At 39.3% G+C, this 24,317-nt stretch overlaps 1 protein-coding gene across 4 annotated transcripts in view; it reads right to left on the bottom strand.

Annotated features, from left to right (window-relative positions):
* tmem131l (transmembrane 131 like) overlaps positions 1–21,981 on the bottom strand; it is a 34,476-nt gene extending 12,495 nt beyond the window's left edge. For 3 of the 4 annotated variants that reach the window (XM_073464335.1, XM_073464344.1, XM_073464327.1), the window contains exons 1-9: positions 21,796–21,947; positions 20,987–21,060; positions 17,471–17,514; positions 9,848–9,919; positions 6,001–6,124; positions 5,766–5,882; positions 4,054–4,158; positions 2,279–2,356; positions 774–927 (exon numbers count right to left, since the gene is read on the bottom strand). In XM_073464335.1, coding sequence (XP_073320436.1) covers positions 774–927; positions 2,279–2,356; positions 4,054–4,158; positions 5,766–5,882; positions 6,001–6,124; positions 9,848–9,919; positions 17,471–17,514; positions 20,987–21,060; positions 21,796–21,919 — 892 coding nt within the window. In that variant the 5' untranslated portion in view covers positions 21,920–21,947. Of the gene's footprint in view, positions 1–773; positions 928–2,278; positions 2,357–4,053; positions 4,159–5,765; positions 5,883–6,000; positions 6,125–9,847; positions 9,920–17,470; positions 17,515–20,986; positions 21,061–21,795 lie in introns of all 4 variants that reach the window. The other variant, XM_073464352.1, reaches the window with a different exon arrangement.
* Positions 21,982–24,317: the final 2,336 nt, after the last annotated feature.

Genomic DNA, 24,317 nt, shown 5'->3' on the forward strand with positions numbered 1-24,317 from the left:
TTTACGCAGGTATAGTTAGTAATGTCCCTTTTGTTTGTACATTTTCTACTATGGAAAAGGTTTTTTTTTATGTCATTAAGAGAACTTTTGAGTGAAGCAAAGACTCACTCAAAAGTTCTCTTAATGACATAAAAAAAAATGACAGAAAGTGAAATGAAAAATGACCTCCATGTTCACATAGCCAATGTGATGAGATATAACAGACTCGCTGTCTACTGCTGACAGAAATAGTCTGTATGTAAAAACAGAGATGCAAATTTGGTTTGCTGATGTGGTTTAACATTAAAGAGGAAACCTGTGTGATCTATCAAAATAAAAATGTTTATAGACCACTGTGAACGCTGTGTAGACTGCAACAAAGTCGATTAATAGATTTGTTGATCAAAAAATAATCTGCAGAATAATCAATAATGAAAATAAGTGTTAGTTGCAGCCCTAATCTTCAGCCTTGGTGTTTCTCTGCCCAGACATGATGTCTTCCTATATTTTTCTCACTGTCAGTTCCTTCAAAACAGCAGGAGAATTATTAACATTATCCTTTTCTTGTTCATTATGAACGTTATCTTCATTTATTTTGTCATGAACTCGTTCAACCAGAGTCAAAGTAACGATTTAGCAAAAAAGGAAATTAGATGTTTTTCTTTCCGAATTAAAACATCATCTACGAAGGACAAATCAGTCGGAATCGAGCTGTACGGTGTCTTCAAGTGACGCTGTTAAATCACATTCCCACAGTAAATCTGCCTCGAGTCAGACAGGTCGAACAAACCCACCTACTGTAGCCTGTCCAGCAGCTGGGGCCACCAGCAGCACCAAAATGTGCTCAATGACGTAAGGCTTGAGCTTGTCCAGGTCAGCGGGCCGGTCACCACACGCCGACAGATTAATCTGCAGACTGAGGCGCTCCTCACTCTGGAGGCAGGACCCCTGGGACGGGACAGGAAGGCATACCAGTCAGGCACCAAGCAGAAAGATAAGCATGAGGACAATGAGGAGTGATTTGAGACTTTAAGAAAACAGTAATTAGCGACAGAAACTAACTAAATAAAAAATAAACAAACACAAAAGGGCATTTTGGATGTTAAAAGACACAATGAATTTAAACGAAGAAAACAAATGATGATACACAAGTGTGAATTAATTTCTTTGCCATGACAGACGGTTACATGCTGTACTTAGACAGAAAACAAGCAGGCACCCCACCCTCCACCCCACCCTGTGACTAACAACCTACCAAGGCTGATAAATCAGTACTGGGAGAGTGCAAGTCACTCTGCAAACCAGGGCTTGTCTCAGAGGGTGAATCAACCCTTGACGACCTGCAGACAGATGCCCTGGCTCGGTGCCACGGGGGCTCAAGGATGGAATAGCAAACCTAATCCCCTGAAACCAAGGCTACTGCTAACTTCCTGCAAGGCTCATTTAACGTGTGAGAAGCATCCACACTGACCACAGGCAAGTTCTTGATTTTACTGGCGAGGACTTGAAAAAGAAACTGAGGAGCAGGCGTTGATCTTGGATACGAGCCTAAGGTCACAGCTGGGACGCTCATGCAACAGAACGTAAAGATGATTTCAGTTTGTTTAATTATGACGATATAGTTTGGTTGTCTGCAGTCGCCTCTTGCATCAGGTGTATTGCACCACACGAGCACTGGGAGCCGCACGTCAATTACACAGTCTCTTGAGAAAGCAATTAGAAGTCTGGCAAGAGATCTCACCCTCCACGGGGGTTCTTGAGAAAACAGAAGGCGCTCAGATGACGATCCCGGCTGTCTATGTGAGCAGAAGGCCAGCTAGTCTAAAACTTAGAGTGGGCGCGACGAGACAGGCAAGAAAGTCACTGCAAAGTAGGAAGAAACTAAAAATGGCAATGTTTTTCTCTTAAATTCTACCCATTGCCTTTCTCATACTCATTGTTTGCAAATTCAAGAATCTCTTTATTCAAAGAAATTACAGAAATTTAGAGCCCAACCAATTTTCGACCTATCAATGGTACGTACTGTATATTGGAGATAAATCAGTATGTGTGTACATGTTGTTTTTCATGTGCCAATATTAATTTTTTTTTTTCCTCCACAGAACATAACTCAAATAGTAAATATTTGCTTATTTATAGATTGTGGATATATTCTTGAGGGAGTAGCAGATGTATTTTCAAGATAATTAATAACATAGATAATAACTTTTTTGTGAAAGAAAAAAAAAAACACATCAGGCACGAGTTATCTTACTCTTATGTCTTACAACATGCACGGAGGGGTTTAAGAGATAAATACCTGAGGATTGTTGAACAAACTCTTCGGTAAGCTGCACTCCAGGAGTAGACCCAGTATAGTGATGTTAGAGGCATCTTCCTGCAGGAGAAAATCATTTAAGCATTAAGAAATATATGGACACATCGATAAGGTGTTGGGGTTTCATCTATTTTTCTCCCTTTTATATAGAAGGCCTTCAATGATCAATTGCTACTAAGAGCCACTTTTGACTTGACTGAACTCTAGTGGCGCTTGAGATGCACTGCACATGATAGAAATTCAATACTTTAACAGAGCAGCTTTGGTCGCTTATTGAGACAATTAAAAGAAGCAGTATAGCGTCTATATACTGCATCAAAATGAAGCATCTACATTTAAACCTAAAGTGACAGGCTGACAGATACAACACTAAACTTTAAATACGGAGGACTGAGGCTATGCAATTGTTAAGTTTTAACAAACTTAAGAGTTTTACATTCAAAAAAGCATGAATCTGCAAGACTGCACCTGATATTGATTGATTTAAGCAACTTCTTTAATTGATAGTCAGCTGCCTTAATCTATTATGGGCTGATCATTAATAATATCTGAAATACATGGATGTTTATCTGTTTTCACCACTGACGTGATGATGCACAATTAGAGCAGGCTACATTCAGAGCTAAAAGAACAGATAAAGTAACACCAAGTTGCTTGAATGATAAACTAAGTAACACAAAACAATGACTTCATTTTCAATGTGGAGCTCTCGTCTGTTGCTGTTCAACATCTTAGCCACTTAATGGCTCCAGTAAATCTTTCCAACTTGCTGCCATAAAACGTCTGAAAAGCTATGACACTTCCCAAGAAAAGGTGATGTCACCACTAAGTTCTAGTGAAAACTGACAGAGAAGTTATGTTGAAACTGGATTGAGCTTTGCATTGAACTGACCTCTAACAGGCAGGTTACTCACATGTAACATCCCTTTTTGTAAAATGTCACCACACATGTCTCATAAAACTTTCATGCACAATAATTTATTATAACTGCTTAAACATCTGAATAACAGACAAAGCCTTGTGGTCTTGTCCTCAGCTCTGTGGAGCAAAATGTCAGCTCGTGTGGTATGAAGCAGAAATGCCAAGAAGGCAGAATAAACGGGACACAAAATGAATTCGGATGTAACTTGATGAAGAACTCTATGCCGATGTAAACTGTATATATGGAGAATGTTTGTGTTCACCATATGTTGAAATGAGAGGAGCTTGCAGGGAGGAGAAAAGGCTGCATTGAACAGAAGCAGCAGTTGGAGTGATTCTGAGAGCTCACGTCTCTGTGCACTTGGCATAGCTGACATTTTGCAACCACAACTCCACTTCCTGTTGTGGAGGCGAGAACTTCTTTCAGACAGCTTCTCACACTTTCAGTGCCTTGGCTGGCTTCTAAAACAGTACACTAATTTGTCAGTGGTTCTTAAGTGTTTTTGCATGGCTTTGAAAAATGTGCACAAAAAAAATAATTGTACAATGCTTGTATCAAGTGTTTGTGGTTACACTCTACAAGTAAGCATTTACCCTTTTTATAGCAGGGAAAGTGATTATCTTGTGACGTCTTTTAAAACGACTGCACACACTCAGTAATTTCATGACCGTGGCAGTTTGTCAGCGAGTATCACAAAGCCTCTGTGTCTATGTATGGAGTCGTTTGTTTATCTGGACTAGCAGGAAAAAGGAAATCAGCTGTTTCCAATGATGAGCTGTTAGTCACTACAATGCATGGCCTGCACAAATCGACAGACAGACATTTAAACACATACCTGAGTTTGGGTCAGCTTAATGCTCTGGATGTGAGGGAATATTAGCAGACTATCCTTTCTTTGGACAGACTTTAATGAACCCTGGTGAACTCCCACACCAAATACCTGGAAGAGGAAGAGTTAACATTTATAAAAGAATTGTCAACACACCATGTGCATTATATTAAGTCCAGACAGTGAAGAAGCAAACAAAGGAATATTGTTGTTTACTTCTGCTGACATTTGTAACATGGTAGATCATGTTTTGTGTTTGTGACGACAGAAAAAGGAGATACGTTGCTATTAATATAGCATCTTAAATATCTTAAATATCCTGCATAAATAAAAAAACACCCACACAACAAAAACAATAATATAATGTGAGAAAACGTTTTGGTGCTACACCCAAGTATTAAAATGGTAGGGAAAACCCTGCTAATTATTCTGGCAACATGTTGGCTACAAAGTTGGTGATGTTATTAGTTACAAACACGCATGAACACAAGGGGCAATGTCGAGGTCCGTAACAATTACCACGGTCATATATATATACATCAATAAGTTGATTAAATAGGATATGTATAATAAGAAAAGATATGTACAGTGAGTAAATAACATAACTATAATGACAGGTCTAATGGCAGGTCTTTCCACAGTCATTCACATGTTTCCCAATATAGTACTGAGCAGAAAACATAGTTTTAGCTATGAAAAAGTTGGTATATGGCAACATTACTTCAATGACTGACAGTGTATAAATGTTTAAGGAAATGCACGTGAAAGATTTGTTGTTGGTCTTATTGCCAACATAAAAAAAACAAGAAAATGACTGTAACATTTGCATGTCTGTGAAGCATGTAAAGGGAGTGGCACTGTTGCGTGTGTCTAAGCCTCTGCGTGTTTGGGCGTGTTTGTGTGCTTTAATAAGTTATATGTGGGAGACAGTGTCAAGCAGGTTTCATATGAGAGGGAAATAGGTTATGTAGCCTAGAAATAGGCATTTCTTTTTTTCTTTTTTTCTTTTTATTGCCGTGTGATTAACTAATAGCTGAATTTTGTCTGAGGTCCAGTTTTCCCAGACCAAACATTGTAACTGCTCATTATGAAAAATGCAAGCATGTTAGAAACTTAATTTGAAATTTAAAAGACTTGTTATCACTAAATAGTCACTAAAGCCTGCAAAAAAAAAAATAGTCCAGATAAAACCTCAAGTGGCAGCACAACATGTTATGGTGGAATAACGAGACAGACTCAAGGACTGAAAAGCCCAGAGGATACAGCAGTTTGAAGCATGTGAATGCTCATTTTCAGACTGTAATCTTATTATTTTAGCAAGGAACAGCGAGTGAACATGGGTCGACTGAGGTTGGGTAAAAGCATAAAAAGCAAACAATATCGTAAAAATTCTTAAGGAACAAAAGTCCTGGTTGTGTGAAACCAGGCTGTGTAACTTCTCGTTTAACTGTGACCTACTCGTGATGAATTCTATTAGCATAAAAATGGACTTCCTGTGTTTGTAACCATGTGCATGAGGGACTGAAAATGAAAACAAAAATGATGGATGCCAGCTATAACTGTGCAGGAGCCTGGTCCGGTGCTATGTTGGACTTTCCAAATGTTTCCAGAAAGACAATGTTTGATTTATTACTGTCAAAGCAAGGGCACATATTGTGTCAACAAAACCAACATCAGTACTGACACTATACATCAGGAGGTGTACTTTGCAAACTGACCTGGTATGACAGCAGCCCATGGGCCGATGTGTTTATAAATAATGTGTTTTCTACATTGCCCTCCTCAGACGGGAGGAAAATTAGTTTAAAAGATGCCTTCCCTCTGGGTGGGATCACCTAGGACACAGAGGAGACATGACAAGTTATGTTAGACGTTTCTACACAGAGCACGACACATGATTGACTGAAGTACTTTATATTAATACTTGTGGATATATTGTGCATACACACTTACTCTTCTGTGAAAGAAGGGTATGTAAAAATGCCTGCTGGATGTAAACATTGACAGCAGCGTCACAGGAACTTCCTGGCTGGGGTTGTGTATATATATGGTTTCAGCTCTTGCCAGCCCCAGCGGCCTGTAAAGATAAGACAGAAACAGTGTCATAAATAAAGATCTTTCAACAACGCCTTTACACATAGAGCACCACGGTCAGCTGAGTAATTTAGTACCCAAATTTACCTTCGAGTTAACTTATTTAGACTTCTGAAGAGGTTATATTAAATTAGATCCTTCTGCTGCTCACTTAGCTCATTAGGACTGAAGTGGTTGATGTGGTTTAAGTTCATTTAAGCGAGCAACATTTCTATAAAACACTGAACACATGTTGTGTTCCTCTTCTTATACTGTGTCCTGTATAATATGGCACAAAAAAGGTCCCATTCAACATGAAGATGAGCAAAACTGGGAAAGAAATTCACATATTTTTATTTGCATTTATGATGAAAATTGAATCCACCGTGTGTGTCCGTGTTTAATAGTGAGAGATTAGCCTGGCAATTCAGGTCACTAAGTAACTAGTGTTTTGCATTATGTCAATATGGGAAAGCTGTAAAGTTGACGTCCTCATGTTTAATCTGAGAGAGGCCCCAGTGTTAGAAGTGAAGCCACATTTACAAATAAGGACATAAGCAAGGTTGTGAAAGGGCTTTGTGTTACATTAGCATAAAGATTAGCTCACTAAGTTTGGCCATTCCTGCTATAATATATTACCCTAACATGTCACCACTTAACAATCTGTGCCAAACCAAGGCCACTTGTTAACACCCCTTACACCTCACCCTTTCCAAAAGCACCTCAAGTTAAATCAAATTCATGATTATATTTCTATCTATCTATCTATCTATGAACTTGCGTTCCATCTGCTGCCTTCCCACAGAACAGATTATTGACAAGGCCATTTAAATGTGTACCAACATTCATAAAGGGTCTTTCATCAAGCTTGTGTGGCCGACTGAGGTGGGATGGGAGGTACTTTCAATTGGGCTAAATTACAAGCTGACTGGGTTTTACAGATAATCTAGCATAATGCAAAGTCTATATGTATGGCTTAATGTAATTATAGGTTAATTCCTTTGGCTATGTGAAAGGTACTTACAGTAACAGTAACTTCTATACAATATGCTGGATGCAATATGAGGTTTTTATTATTATTGAGGTGCTGTTTCATCTTTGTGTAATGTTTGATGCCACAGTTTATGTCGTTGTATTGCATTACATTGTAAAGTTGTCACCGGTTGTGTTTGTGTTCACACTAAAAGATAAACCTCCTGAAGTGGAATGTACACACATCTATATAAAGCTTAAAATTATTTAGATTAGATTTTTATTGCCATTTGCACGGGTACAAGGCGGTGCAGGTACACTCAGGTACTAAGGTAGTTAGAGGAGCACGCCTATATGAAGCTAAAACATATTTCGACATTTCCGTGCATATAATGTCATGTCAGCAAACGGTCAACGATAACGCAGAAGCTACACACCACAGACAATGTTCTGTTCTTGCTGCACCTGACCTTTAATACATAATGTACAATTCATGTGAATATCTTTATTTCCCTGAAGTGGAAAATATCAAACTTTGAAATAACCCCATACACACTGAGAAGTGTCAAAAATTGTGCTTGAAAATGCTTCCTGGACACTGCCGTCACAACACAAAATTGGCAGTGCAGCAGCAGGAACTAGATTTGGAATGTAACAGCGAACTACTAGAAGTCCTAGTAGAAGAACTGGTTATGCCAGACTGCAAACTTCAGTTTAAAACAGGTCCATCAATCAAAATGTTGACCAAGAACTTGCAGGTACTTGTCTGCAAAGTGCCCCAGCATTCCCAATGATTATTCTCCTTTCACAGCAAATATTTGGTCAGCATACATTTTCAAAAAGATATTGATATTGATACTTTCACTCAACAACTCCGACTCTCCGTTGCAGCTATTACAACCTTCTTCACTTCAGCGTTTGGCCAATGCTAAGAAGCTATGCATGTGCAAGATCCAGTCAACAGTCAGTGTGTTGTCTTTAAACAGAGGTGGACACAGTGAAACACCACGCAGCACGTGGAATCTGCTTGAGGAGAAACCCTGATGTAATTAGTGTAGGGTGAATGGTCGTCTGTGTGCGTTTGAGTGCTTCCCTCTGCAGAGGAAGCCCAAGAATACAAACGCAGCATTTTTACTGCTTTGTTTCATTTTCGTAATGAATAGTCTATTTAAAACACATATTTTTTCACAGTTTAACTTGACTTTTTGAAATTGTATGTTGGGAAAGACATCATCTTTATTGCATGTGTCATTTCTCTGCAGAGAAATGGAAAGAAGCAGCAGTTTTTGTTTAGCATGTATAGTCTATGAGTCAGTTCCATTTGGAGATTTATTTAGAGTTATCCACACTATGGGCATTGTGGAGTGTTATTATATGACATGAAATTACAGAATCATTATCTAAAATATATATATCTAAGGTCAAAACATTAATAAAAATGCAGAAGTGCAAATGTCAGCTTTAATTTAATTACTTGATTCATTTGTTTTGAGTAAAACACCAGAAAAAAATAACTTAAATAACTTCCATACTTCCAGTCTACAACATATCAATACTACAGTCTCGACATTTTCATTTGAGAAGTTTGGTCAGGCCTCAACTGACACATCTTTCACTTCCTGTTGGTGTGAGAGTCTGACTTCACTTTCATTTTACGCAAATGAAACACGCACTCAACAGACTTTCGATAGTTTCTACTTTTTCTTAACAGCGATCAACTTGGTCAAGTGTGCAGTGTTTTGTATTCATTGTCATGAGTTTTGACAAATAATCACAAACATATTTTTGCAGTTTACTGCAGATATTGTCTGTAAAATCATCAACAAACGGCAGCCAAGCATGTTCAAACTGTAACACAGATAAAGTGTTGTGTCTAGTCATTTGTAATTCAGACTAATTCAGTCAATTTCACTCAACATCTTTTAAACATCCAGTTCTTTCTACGTCTGTGTCGTTGTTTCAACTGTGCCCAAGAGCTTTCAAATATTTCTAACTACATTTTTCTCGAGTCACATCTTCAGGATAACTTACGAGTCAACTCTCTGATGTAACTAGACAGTATAATTATGGCTGTTCCCACAGTTTGCACGGATAAAAGGGAAACCACAAGCTGATGTGTGGGACTTTGGTCTTAAATTCCTGTTTTCTCAACTACAAATATCCTGAAGGAATACTTTGTCCAAACATTTATTAAATACTATTAGATACATTTTAGGTTGTTTGCTGGCTTTCTGCATTCCAAACGAATGATATAAAATACTACAAAATAGATCCTGCTAGTGGCTGTTTGCTTTACACAGGAGCATTTCTGACTGCTGTCCAAGCACAGCATTACATGTGATATTCTGGCTGGTCTGGGAGTACGGAGGCAAAAAGGGAAGTTCTTAACCCTTCTGACGGGGGTCAAGCCCGTCCAGTATGTGTCTGGATGCTGGGAAAGTGATCTTACTGCCATACTTGGATATCCTGTCTGTTCTTTAAGGTTGGAGGGCTCCTTGTTTTATGAAATCTTCTCTTTTAGTAGCATTCATCACAGCGACAGGTCACTTGCTGTGACGCCACTGTCTTATTTTAACTCTGGTTATATTAAGTCAGCAGAGTTTTCCACATCACTCAAGATGGAGAGATGGTGAAATGAAGTACACTGTGTTACTGGGCGTGTCACATAGGGTTTCATCATTTTCAGTGTGAAGTGAATAACATCTATGCTTGTTAAGGCACGTCATATGAAGTAGGAAGTGAGAGCAGTACTTACTGCGTCCCGAACTCCAACGCTGGGGGCTGAAAATGCAGAGGCCTCCCATTTTCCTGTGTATATGGAGAGGAACTGGTGGAGAGAACAAAATAACATGAGTAAAAAAACACATCCAAAGCACTTGAATCTCATCAGTTTCACTAAAAATCTAAAGCATGACAAGAAAAACATCAAAGTTAGTAGCACAGTGTACTGGCACCTTAAGACAAGAACATTGTGTCCCCTCCAAAAGAGCATGTGACAGTTCACAGGGATGAATTTACAGTCAAAACTATCACTGCCCCAGGCGGCTTCACAACCACTTATTTCCCTGCCTAACAAAGGCACTAAGATCAAGCCAGCACAGAAATTAGATGACTATCACACAAAGAAGGGAGGCTGGTACTGGAGGTCATGGATCACACTTTGAATAAAGCCTTTTGCATACGAAAATAATTACACACTCTGCTGAAAGTTGCAACTAGAAAACAAAAGGCATAATTGTGTTAGATATCACATCATTGTATTATGTATTCACAGGTAGGGATGAACCATGATCACATTATCTTTTAACACTGGTCAAAGATTTTTTAACAAAATTTGGATGCAAAAGCAAGGAGAGCTGTGGGGCACAATCACAAAGTCTACGCAACTGGAGACCTTATAACACACACCACATAATTCAAACAGCCAACAGCCATGAGCAGGTCGAACTGTTCCAGAGTTGTGTATAAGTGCAGTACTAGTACCACTGCCTCACAAGAAACGATATCACTATTGCTTTTTCGATGACTTGTTCTACTACTGAAAGTACTGTACACGGCACTGTGAACAGTCTATAGAAAGCCATGCAGCTTGAAATGTTGCTATATTTAAAACTCCTTATGAGTTATTTTTATCACCTGATTGTACTTATCCCTCAACAGGTCGATATCAATATCATATGAAGAGCTCTCACTGTAGACCAACATAGCAGATGCATATAGATCTATGTTGCTCTGCACAGCATGTAAGCACCGCCGAACACAAGCAACCAACCACAAGTCAGGGTTTAACGGGAAACTCCTTTCTACAGCAAGCTCCTTTTTTAGTATGTATTACGGTGTGTATGGTTTCCAATATGAGCAGGCATGAAAATTTCACTTTTTTTCCAAGATTATAATGCAGAAAAAAAAATGGCAAAACTATTACATTCCCAGTGAAGTTTACCGTTTCACTGCACTGATGTGATTTTATAGAATAAAGTTTGTTGTTGAACATCAGCCCCAAGTATTGGTCGGGCTCTACTGGAAATGGGTGACTCGAAGGAGGGAAACCTGATATGGGATTTCAAATGTTTGTGTGCATATATAATGTATGAAAACTATATTGAACCCAGTTGACAGAAGACACACACAGCTGTTGACCAACAGAAGGTATGCAAGTGGAAGGATGACGGTTCAAGTGCCATCTTAAAAGGACTTTTTCTGTATGTTTTCATGAGTGCTGCACTGGATTCATGAGTTTCTTGTGTGTTATTTAACTATTTGTCATCTGAAGAACCAATCTTTTCCCAGAAAAAAAACATTCTATTGCCAAATTAAATAAATGAAAATATCATTAATACAGTGGCACTAATCAAACATTAAGTCAAAACCCAAAGATATCCAGTTTACCCTCACATAACACAAAGAAATGCAGCCAATCCTCACATTATAAGTTCTCAACTGTGTCCACAACTAGTGTGAAGCTGGAGGCTTTTTTGATGCCATTTAGACATTTATGAAAAAGCTGGTTTGTCTCAATAATTGTTGTGTTTTCAGAGAAAATGTATCAAAACAGACAGATGAACGGACTGTCTGACCAACCTTCACCATCCTTTCACCCTGCTTCTAACAGCAATATAAAAATAATCAGAAAGACGCCAAATATGAGCTCATAAGTGAACAGACAGGATGTTGAGAAAACACCAACACAACCACCCAATGCTGCAGCAAAGACAGTGTGAAGACACCGAGAGGAGAGTTACAGTCGACACAACAATACACATCAACCTGTCCTGACATATCTGACTTAAATCTGAGTTTGGGCGTTTGTCTTAAAAAGCAGCTACGTCTTTGCTTATCATCTGAATCTGTATTGTTAAAAATTGTGTGCAGATTATTGATCATATTTCTTCTTCATGGTCAACCACACATATTTTCAATTAATGATTGATTTGATTTTGACTTGAGGTTGAAGACGTGCAAACATGTCTCATGAAAAAAATTAATTTGACTAATGTTACAGGGCATTTTACAGTTTACACAATGAATAAGGAACTAGAGGTGTTTATTTATAGTGACATACTGTGACTATAAATGAATGCTGACACATTCTCTAAATGCTGAGACATGTCTCATAAAGCAGCCCCTAATAACCAGAAGTAAGCAGCAGTAGGATTTGTATTACTTATTACTGGACCAAGCAGAAACACCAGAACTTGTCCACCACAAATGCCAAATAACCTCAATGCTGAAGTGCTTTCTGCAAGGATTAGTAAACTGACCCGTCCAAAACAGCTCCACTATGTAACATACTGCATTCAATAGAGCGAGGGTAAGGAAAAAACAGGAAGTGCTGTATAGACCTCCCATGATAAACATGCAGATGCCGCATGGAACAGTACACAAGGTCATATCATGAATGCAAATGTTAGGAAATGTTCTAAGTGGATAGTTTCCTGTTAAGGCAGCAATCTAATTTACCATCTCTTTTAAAATATCTATCGTGGTTCTCCACCCTTTTTCCCATAGCAAACATTCCTACACAGAATAACCTGTTTGTATAAACACCATTACAGACAACAGCTTGAACAACTCTGCTACAAATGTATTTGTCACATAAAAACACCAAAGTCAAGAGCAACTTGAGAACTACCGAGGTCGATCCAGTATGAAGTTAATGTGCAGGATATCAGACTGCCCTCAGTTCAATCTGTTGACAGTAAGACAGCCAGAGTTTACTTAAAGGTCAGAGCGTTGTCCAGACATTTGTCTTCTGACCTGCTCAGTGTGGTTAGTGTTTAAAAGGACAGTTTTTCTAGTCGATTGCATGATTCTGTAAAATATCACTGGTTAAGAGAACAGACTGAAATAACTCGTTGTGATTTCAGATGGATATCAGAGAAGTTCTGCTGAGAAAAACTAAAAATTGGCAACAGTTTGCTGGTTGTATTTTATTTTACATCCAGTTCTACATGTGCAGTTAACTCGCCACCTGTGCCAAAGCTCTGCTGAACTGGATCACTTCCTGAGTCAGTTATGAAAGAAGCGAAAAAGAAAAGGGGTCGATGCTGAGACAACAGAAATAAAAAAGAGCTCTGAAAAGACTTGCAACCCCCAAGCAAACCTTTATCTGTCTTCCGCTTGGGTCAATCAACCTCGACTCTGTAGCCCAACAAGCATAAAGATAGAGAATTTTTTCAGAGGGAGGATCTATGCTGTCTTCATATAAAAACAACAATTTACTTCAGGCTAAACTGAACTGACAGAACAGAAGTGAAGTGGGCAATGAAATATGTTAAGTAAAACTTGGATGCAACTTGGTAGAAATGAAATGGCAGGAAAAGTGAAAATATGCACCCCCGCCTCTAGGCCTGTCATGATAACTACTTCCTGTCCGATAAACTGTCCAAAAAATAATTGAAATTAAAAATAAGACCATTTTATGCCACATCATGTAAAAATGTAAGTACACCCTTACAAAGGGCACAGACTTTTAATTCTTAAGAATATTCACACATTAGAATTGTAATGCGAAAAAATATCCTTAATAAATAAAACCTAAATAAAATTAAACCACAAAACCCAAACAATGAAATGGACTTCCAGGCTCTGTTTACAAAAAATAAACAAAGAAACAACAAGCAATGTCAAGAACAGCAAAAATGATCGAGGTTATGTACATATATCGTAACAACACTACCCGCCTCCAAAAGATATCTAATTTCAGAGTAAGCATACGCTGATCAACACAAGTAAGATCACACAAGCACTTGTACTGTAGCACCTGCATGTTTGAAAGGGATGCATTTGCAGTTTTTGACACCATCTAGCTCTTGTTCCTGTGAGGGATGAATGCACTTATTGCAAGTTGCTTTGGACAGAAGCAGCTGCCAACTAAATGCATGCAACACCAACCTTTTAAATTATCCAAGTCTAATATCTTTACATGTTTGCATCAGTCTCTCAGAGAGGCCACAGACTGATCCAGATGCAGATACAGAAGCATACATCAAACAACAACAAAACTGCTTCATTGGCATCTTTATCTAACGATAATAAAGATGTGTCACTGCAGGCTACCAACTAGCGAGACCTGAGCACAGTAGCAGGTGAAGACTCACACTTTCTATTTCCTTAGATGCCGTCAAACTCTGCAAAATATAGTTTCTGCCTTTCACTTTTCACAAACGCCTACTCTTTCGACAAGCTGTATCTATTCATGCACCTGTTCTTGACTGAACTGTCATACCGCCTCATGGTTCAACACCTGCAACATTACAATATTTCCCCTCTGTAGATTTAGCCCATGATAACAACTGCAATACTTCAACACAAAAGAACAACAAATGAACTGTCAGTGGGCTTTGATTTGACAAGAGGGACACTGTCTCCTCCGTTACATAACAAGCGCTTCTCTCCCTCATGCAGTTATAATTGTCTGCTAATTCATAACTTGTCAAACAGTATAACTTCAAACAGTGTTAGTCAGAGCGGAAAAGCTGTGTGTGGGTGAGCATACGAGGGGTCAAATGTGAAGGTGAAATGAGGTCGTCTGCAGAGGAGTGTGATAGCAAGACAGCTGATATAGATCTAGATAGAACTGATATTTGAAATCTAAGGTCAGCAGTTTCAACATCACAGAGGCATTTATCTCATTAAAAGCAGATTACAGTTGCAGAAGACGTTTATGAGAGCAACACATAATTACAATGTACATATGCTGATTAATGCAGGTATAAAACTAATTGGTTTCAAAATTATTTACTGCAAAAATGTAATGTAGTGTCAATTTCCTATATACTTCTTTAAAAAGGCAGAGGAGAACATTTACCTTGTTATATGTCTTACTAACTTTTTGCTCTGAATTCAACAGCTGCTGCCCTTTAAAGAAAAACTCAGCCTCTCTCAACATGCGTACCACTGAGCCGTAGTCCAAGGGTTCTGTCCACTGCCACAGTACAAAAATAACAAGTTATGTTTGGCGCTATTTGATCCCCTGGATCTAACTCAAATAAAGTCAATGTTAGCAGTGACCTCAGCCGTGCTCCAGGGGAGAGGTTAGGACCAGTGGAGAGTCTGGGTCAACTGGTGTTCACAGGTGTTCGTAGAAGACAGGGAAACACTGAATAACAGTGAAATTAAAAGCACATGGCACAGTTATACTTGTGCCGCCGTATTAATACTACAGTGCAGTGAAGAGTAGGTGTCAGGGAGTTGTTTTAAAACCAACACAATAAAGGAACAAGATTGTGGTGAAATTTAAAAGACCTAAAAAGACAAAAGGAAGAGCTAAGGCATTTTGACACAAGCATGGACTCGGACATAGATATCATTAACCTCCGTATCTGCAGTCTGCTTTGCTCTTTAAGCTGGGAGAGAGCGACGGCAAGCCTGCCAAGTGCCTGATAACCCAGGCACGAGAGGCCTCACAGCCCACAGCTCAGGAGGTCTCCAGGTCAACCAGCACTACGACACCTCCTTTGCTTGTCACCTCGCTGGACTTAAAAATAGCCATATTCCCACACTGTTCAGCTTGCTACGTGTAAACCTAATGAACTTTATATAAAGTCTGAAAGCTTGTCACTTTAAGCAGGAGTACCCCAGTCATTTACACCAGATTACGTCAAAGGCCTCATATTTGTGCTTATTTTCAGGTTCAAGCTTTGATATTGGGTGTCTACTACAATATGCTTTAAAATACAACATAGTTTTCTCATACTGTCGTTTCTGTTCCTGTCTCTTTAAGATTCCCATCCCCAAAAGCTTTCTCTGATTGGACAGCTCTCACAGGCCTGAGCAGGCTCCACCCACCATGTTTCCGTATCAGCTCTGCTAGTGTTTTTGCAACTACGGCTGTGAATGGGGCTGTGGCCGAGGGCGATGACTGTATTAGTTGTGACATCACAATCTGTTCCTTTATCCAGAGCCGCACCAAAAGTTAATCTATTCTGTACACACCCATCCTCCAGTTAAGTTTTTTGGCAATCTGTCTAATAGTTTTTGTGTAATGCTGCTGACAAACCAACCAACCAACAAAGTGACACTGGTGAAGACATAACCTCGTTGTTGGTGGTAAAAAGATATGGAAAAATCAAGCATTTTCGAAGAAGTATATTCCAATTCAAGCATATTCCTACCCTTGAAAACACAACAGTTAAACTTCAGCACCTTCCAAACTTTCAAGACTTTGTACCAACCCTGAAATTAACAAAGCACTGCAATAACTCAGATACAGAGCAATACAAAAGTCAACCAAACTGTACGTAATTTGTCAAGGAACAAACTTCTAGACAAGGAACACTTCAGTGTGGGGAACATACTCAGCCAGTTTAGCTATATGACGGGCTGGGCTCTTTACATCACTGGCATTGCTTCTCTGGAAAGATAAACAAGGAGCAGAAGCGAGCACATATGCTAGAATATATGTGTGACTATGTATTTAACATCAGCAAGAGGGATGAACAAGCCTCAAGATTGCTCTGTTTCTGAGTAAGCTATTACTGAATAAACACCATGAATTGTCGATATTTTGCCGCAAACATGTATTTTCCGAACGATTTTCTGCAGGAACAAAAACAGCTGGGAAAGACAGACCTCCCCTCCTTTTTCTTTCAAGGAGTTTCTAAAATTAGTCAGGAATCTGGTTCTGTGCCTCTTTAACACACGCCCCCAAACTCTCTCCGTCACACACCCCCTCACTCACCAACATAAACAACATAGCCTGCATAGAGCGGAGGACTTTTAAAAGCCTTTTCAGAAACATCCAGTCCTATTGCACTGAAACCACACCACCTCATTTGTCTGTGTGAATATAAAAAAACATGTCACCCGACAGCCACAGTTAAATTCTGCATATTAAATAAACCATTTAACAGAGCTCAACTATAATTTATAGCTTGTTGAAGATGTTCACATTCAACTGGAGCACTTCTTTTCAGAAACATGCAGAGGTATGCTTGTTTTTTCCACTGGGCTGTTCACAAACCAAGCCCACGCCACAGCCCTGCTTTCATTCTGTGTCTTACAGTATAATTCTAGCCTGCACATACAGGAGAAAACACTTCAGTATGATGCAATCTGCATGCTGGTTTGGGGTTTGTTGGTAATTATGTGGCTCGGTGGAAAGTCTCAACATATTCCCAAGTGCCACTCACGAACAGGTGGAAACCTTTCATCAACTGTAAATATTATTTTAAAATTGCTGAATGTATGTGACTTTCTCTGCCTGATGTTTGAACTAGCAATGTAAGATGGTTTAAATGTCACCTACACCTTCTCATCTTGGTTGCTGACTATTGTGAATGTGTAATACATCCTAAACGGGTGACAAAACCCACAGTTTCCGTTTTAGGCCGTTCTCACAAAAGAGCTACTTTAAAAAAAACAAAAAAAAACGTACCTGTCTTCCAGTGGAAGACCATCTTTTCGTCGTTCCTTCTCCACCTGAAAAATGACATAAAAAAACACTTTAGTCAATAAAGCAAAAGAAGCTGCGATCAAAATCAAAAGAAGCCCATTAATTCTACATTCACACTGTGGCCTAGAAAGGACCATAACAGGAGGCTCTGTGGGATGTACATCTACTGCTCTGCCAAACAGCCTTCTGGCTACTATGATGATTTTTATAAACAAGAGGTTTGATGCACATTGATGCGCCAACAACTTCCCTGATACGTTTCACAATGCATCTGTATTTTATTTCTTGAAATGCCAAAGGTTTTTTATTTAGGATAAAATATGTTTTCACTGTAAATAAACCAGGAAATCCAAGCAGAAAACTGGAACAGCCCGGGGAAACTAAAACTGGCATTACATCTTTTCCACCCTGACTCCGAGGGTTAGACAGCAGGCAGCAATTTCTGCCAGTGTTGGCAGAGTGTGCTGTCGTTCTCAGAATACAACAATGAACATCCAGTTTGTTGTGCTCTACATGTTCTCACACTGTGCATTCAGGATTACTGAATGAATACAGCATTTACGTCGATTGGAGACTATACAAAAATGTTTTGCTGCAAGTGGTGAGCAAGCTACAAATTAAGACTGAGCAAGATAATGTTGATATACGACTGCTGAATTGGGTTTCCTGATCTTAAAGATACAAACACTGTATACAGTATCAACTACATAATTAGTCAGTTCCTTATTTTACAATATAGTCATGCGTTGGTTGGTTTGATAAAATGTCTATACGTCCATCTATCCATCATCTCATTCCGTGAAGGAAAAATAACAAATATAAATCAAATCCATCCATTTTTCTTTCTCTCACTAATAATATGTTTCCTCCAGAGTACAGAGCATCCATCCAGACATTCATGCAATCATCACAAATCATGTAAACGTTATGATGAACCATGCGCATCATTGCCTAACCAGATGACAGTGTGCATGTCAACATACTGAATGTACTGGGTGCTGTTTAAGTCCATTCTCCTTGACTGAGGGTGGAAATTGACCAGCGGTGCACCTCCGTAGGTCACTGACAACCGAGTGATCATTGTCACAATGACATGGCTTAGATCCATTTGTGTAACTGCAGTGCTTAAAATTCTCCACGTTTTCATAAACTCCTTTCAAATGCAGCGGAAAAGTACTGCATGAAAACCATAAACAATGGGACATAGCATGGGTTGAACGGTTACTGGATAAGTGACTGAAAATTACAACACAGCAGTTCAAACAGCGGTGCAAACACTGTTCACTACACTGCAGTAGGTTATATGCATCATGCATGGCCTACGGAGATAAGCTTTGGTGTCTTCAAATACAGAACATACAGTTTCCATAGGAACAATCTGGGGCCTTATGGCTCCATCGTGGCTTCATGACCATGCCACAAAACAACAGGACTTAATATAGGAACTGTCTGAGCCACCACCATGAATCCCCATCTGTCAGACATTTTATCTCCTCTCCCATCTTTCCACCTGCTCTCTACTGCAAACTAGTTCAGCAATTAGCAAAACACACACTTTAAGGAACATAGAGGTACAACACTATACTGTGTGACCATAAAGATTATGCCATATTGTTTCTACGGAGGTAGCAACAACCCTTTGTGTTTTCTTGCAGGCAATTTGCAATACACTTTATCATATATACTGTGATCTAATTTTTATACATTGATCTGTTGTCTAAAAATGTCAAAAGTCTCATGATGCAGCTTGAAAAGCTCCTGTTTACTTGTTTTATTCTGTATCATATCCTTCAATGACCCCAGCATGTTTAAAGCTCGGCATGCTGATTGCTTAAGTGAATGAAAACAGATTTTCCAGCTGATTAAGTACAACAATGACACATTCTGTTGCTGCTTGTTGCAGCAGGTGAGCCATTAAAGCACAAGGAATATTCAAAGGTGGAGCAGCGCCGTTTGTAATTGAATTGGATTCTAGTTGCAGGGATTTTAAGGTGAATGCAGGGATTTAAATCATCTATGACAAGCATCTGTTTACACGACACAAAGCGGTGGAAATCTGAACTAATCTAACAATCATTGGAGGATTGTAAGCCACCTAACAAGACTAGCAGCTAATCCAAACATATCATCCTTAGTAAAATCCACAACAAAAGTCAATGTTTACAAAACAACTAGTAAGAGGTATGAGATTAGGACAGCAACAATCATGAGCTGTACTTATGCACACAATATCTGTTCAGCTAAATGTAATATCCAATTTGACTTGAGCAATATGCATCAAGGCACATGACACCGTTTCTCCTGCGTCACCACTTCAATGTGCCTGCAGCAACATACAGTACAGTGCACTACTTAACCAGCTGACCAGCAGCAGCAGCAGCACTGGAATATAGAAGAAAGACAACCATGTCATGCTCTATTTCACATAGCCTGTGTAACTGAGACAGTCGCTCCATTCACCGCTGCTGCCTATCTAAACATGACACCCAACAATGTCAACAGTTCTGCCATCTGTCAATTGGTCAGCAACGACGGGATGAGTGGAAAAAACACGTCTGAACGCCGACACATACCGCTTTTCTTTCCAAATTAATTATCTTTGGAATTTTGTCTTAAAAACTTTGCAAAACATCAAATCAAAACCATGAAATAGTTTGTGAAAGGAAAACCTGCCAACTATAGGTATCAGATTTCACAAAAGCCAAACCAGACTCAATGCATCAAAGCTGCTTGGGTATCAGCATAATCGTCTTTACTCATCTTTAAAAAGGGCAACCGAATTATCAACGCTATTCACATCTGTTAACAAAAAGGACCTGGCTGCTCCTGCTGCTGCAGAAAAGTGCCACACCTCCCCCCCTCAGGTAACATGACAGTCAGCTGTTGACCTCATGACAGGTTATCAGTAAACATGCCTGCTGTTTGTGCTTCTGGTCTTGCCCAATGATTACATAATCATCATACATGCCTTACTAGAAAATGTTTACAGATTTGTGAATGACATCCTGACAAATAAAAGCACAACATTCAAACAAGCACAAGCAGGAAATAATTGTAAAAGTAGTATGCGGGTAGGGCTGCAAAGAAGTAGTATTCAGACTCATTCCTAACTGTGTACTACTGACTGAACTCCACAATGGACACTATGTACAAAAGAAAATAAGGAGGAGCCACATGGCAGGTGGCCTCCCGCTCTGGTTTCATTTCACTATTTAACAATGCACACTAGCAGGAAAACTACAAGATTCGCACAGTAGTATGGCCTCAAAGCCGTGTATGGTCATTGCCATCTCCTCACATAAAACAAGTGAAGATGCACACCTCCAACTACTTACAAAAGTGGAGCCAAACACAATGGGGATGCAACCAACCCACACACGTGCTCGTGCATCTGGCTTGCATTTTTGGGTTTGATCTGTGTTTTTTGCATATAGACACTCTCAATTCCTCATTTCGTACAAAACACACAGCCAAGAAAAGAAAAATAGCGTTAATTACCTGAAGTGGGACTAATGGGTCTGCATCCTCTGGTTGCCAGACCTCGACCACGCTGGTGGACATCTGACTCAGAGCTTTGTGGGGAGCGAGAAATGAAAAATTGACAGTGAGATGATAGGTTTGGGGAAAACGGGGCAGCATGGACAACACAAATCGACTGTAAAACACGTCAAATTTGAAGCAGTTGAACGATTGAACCGCAAACTATCAACCCCCTGTTGTCATATGTGCTTGTAACATGTGTATAAACTGAAACGGCGTGGATGATAATCACACAGACGAGTGAGGAAATGACAAAGGCTGTTTGCTAGCTGCTCGGTTAGCATGACGGCTAGCTCGGCGGCTAACCAACTTGGAAAACATCTCTCCTGCTGGCTGCTACTGCAGTAAACACGACTCTTCAGCTGGCCGTCCGGGGGTTGATTTACTACATTTTATAGCTTCTCTACAGTAATAACAACCACCGCTACGTCCTCTTTTTAAGCCCGGATAAGATGATACTTCCCTGCCTGCACAAGTTGTCGTTCAACAACACAGGGAACTGGCAGCTAGCATGAACTAGCAAGCTGACAAACATTAGCTAACTACAACCCTCTTCACTGTAGCTATAAAAAAATCAAATAAACCGAAGTCGCTGCTATTTTTTTCTCGCTCATTTTTTATTTTACAGCTTCTTTGTCAATTAAGCTTCCCCCCAATTTTCCAGTATGTCTGCTGTCAAGCTCACTTATCGTTTTTTTCCCCTCTCTCTCTCTCTCTCGGTCGTGTTCAATCTCCGAGACGGACACAAATAAAAGGTGAGTACAAACCTTGCAGCTGTGCCCCTCCGTGCTGGACGCAGGGTAAAAGTAATTGTAGTATTCCTAGTAGTATATTGATCCACGTTTTCCTGTGACAGTGGCTGCCTTGTTGGAAGTCCTGTAGCCCCGCCATGCTGCCCTCCTCTCAGCTAGCAGCCTACCTTGTGTTTCGTCGCGTTGGTCTTTCTTTCTCTCAGCGAGCAGCAGCAGCAGCAGCAGCAGCAGCGGCGGCAGCAGCTCCCTCCTCCTCCCCTCCTCAGTCTCTCCCCGCCTCCTCAAACACATCGCACAGTGCGGACACACACAACACAACACAACACAGCACAGCACAGGAGTCAACACTGACAACAACACTGTTTACGTGTCTGCTGCTGCTGAAGGTAAACCGATCCTAAACAAAAACATACAGCGGTGGAGAGAAAAAGTGAACGCATCCACTCAGGCCCTGAACTCAGCACTGATTAGGGGGGTGAGGCCCACAGTGGGAGCACATTTCCTCCAGTTAAAGATGATAAAATGATTAAAATGTAGCCTTGATTAATAAATATGTGTATATGTTCACATGGTAAGTCATAATTCTGAGATAAATGTTGACTTTTGTGTCTTAATCTTGACTTTTTATCCCATAATTCTGACTTTTTGAATCTCATTTATGATCATTTCATGTGATAATCTTTACCTTTCTCATCTTGTGATTGACTTTTGTAATTCAAGCTTTTTATCTAATCATTTTTGACCTTTTTTAATATCATTTATGTCCATTGTTTCTCATAATTCTTACTTTTTTCTCCATCTCATGACTGAATTTAATCTAATTCTGATTTTAATGCCATAGTCCTGACTTTTTATCTTATAATTGAACTTTCTATCTTATAATTATGATTTATTTAAAATAATTTTGACTCTTTTTTATCTCATAGGACTTTTCTCATTATGATTTTTATGCCATACTCTTGACTTTTTATCTCAAAATTGACTTTTTATCTTATAATTTTGACGTTTTTGTCTCATAACTATGGAAATATTCTTTTCATCAAGCTCAGTTTTCATCTTTTTTTTTCTTTAACTAGCAGAAACACGACAGACTACTTACCAGTCTTGTGACTCAAGTCATTTTTTTCTTGGGCAATCACGTCAAATCCCCGGTTGTGTCAAGTCTGTTCAAGTTGAGTTCTTAGTTAAAGCCCAGAAATGAAAATTAAGTAATAATCTACTCCCCTCCATGCCAATGGAGAGCGGTGAAGTTTCGTAGTCTTAATAATGTGATATGGAGGAGCAGAACACTCCAAACTTATTATTAAGTGACACTGCAGGACATGATTTTTATTTTTCTGTATTTATACTTTCACATAAGCATCTGAATACTTCCTATAAGACTAGTACTCTACAGACCTGTGCACACTATTCAGTGGTGGCACATTTTACTACTTTACTATTACACTACATTTCAGAGAGGAATGTAGTCATTTTTACTCTGCTACATGTTGTACATCTGCCAGTTATGGTAAGTAGCTACTTTACAGATTCAGATTTTCATTGTTAAAGATTAAACCAGTGGTACACAATCTTTTTGACTTGTGACCCCTCATAAAAAGTGAGTCTGTAGAGAAGGCTCCTCGCTTCAGATGTTACGAGTTGTTAGCAGCTCCACCAAAGAGAGATTTCCCTCCTTAACCAAGAGGTGAAAATATCCAGTATTTTACAGAAAAAAGAAAAGAAGAAAATCCAAAGTGAATCCAAGCTTGATGATCAGAACTTTGTCAAACAAACTGGCCTCAGGTTGGGAACAACTGGACTAAACTGCTGAGATGGAGCAAGTTAAAACCTGCTCCTTCCTAACCAACTATCAATAAAAAGCTGCTTGTGCATTTACTTGTGTATTAACAACCAATAATGTAATTTCTATCAGTCGATGAGGCAATTTATCTGCAGAACCGCTACTTTTACTGCTGATACTACCATTAACAAAGTCGGATTTTGAATGCAGGATTTTAAATGTCATGTTAGTTACAATGTTGTATTGGTACTTTTATCTTTTATTAAGAGTAAAAATCTGTATTTACCCTTATTGATAGAAACTTTGAGCAGATATTTGCAATAAAAAAGCGATTAATGCATCAGTTTAGTGTTAAATAATCATTTGTCCTTAACTTTAAGTTGACTGAAAGTCCTACATCAGCACAAGTATTGCATTGTTGATCTCCTCTAAGTACAAGACAAGTTAAACAAAGCAGCTGCAATTAATAGTGCCGCTTAAGTAAATGACAGTGAGGTAAAACTATGCACGGCCTTCTAGGAGAGCTCTGACACGCAGCATGTCAGACTCATGACTCATAGTTGGGACAGGTTGGGCAGGTACGCACATGAACACACACTCTTCTGTGGGTGTGTCAGCTACCTCAGCTAAGCATTTACGTTCTTTTGTTTTTTGCTGGATCAGTGTTGCTACAGTCACCAGCGTACTTCTAATTAGGAGCTTAGGGTTGCCACAATAAATATACAACATGTACCTGCGCTGACATTTGCATCTG

This window comes from Pagrus major, chromosome 1 (assembly GCF_040436345.1).
Source record: "Pagrus major chromosome 1, Pma_NU_1.0".
Lineage (NCBI taxonomy): Eukaryota > Metazoa > Chordata > Actinopteri > Spariformes > Sparidae > Pagrus > Pagrus major.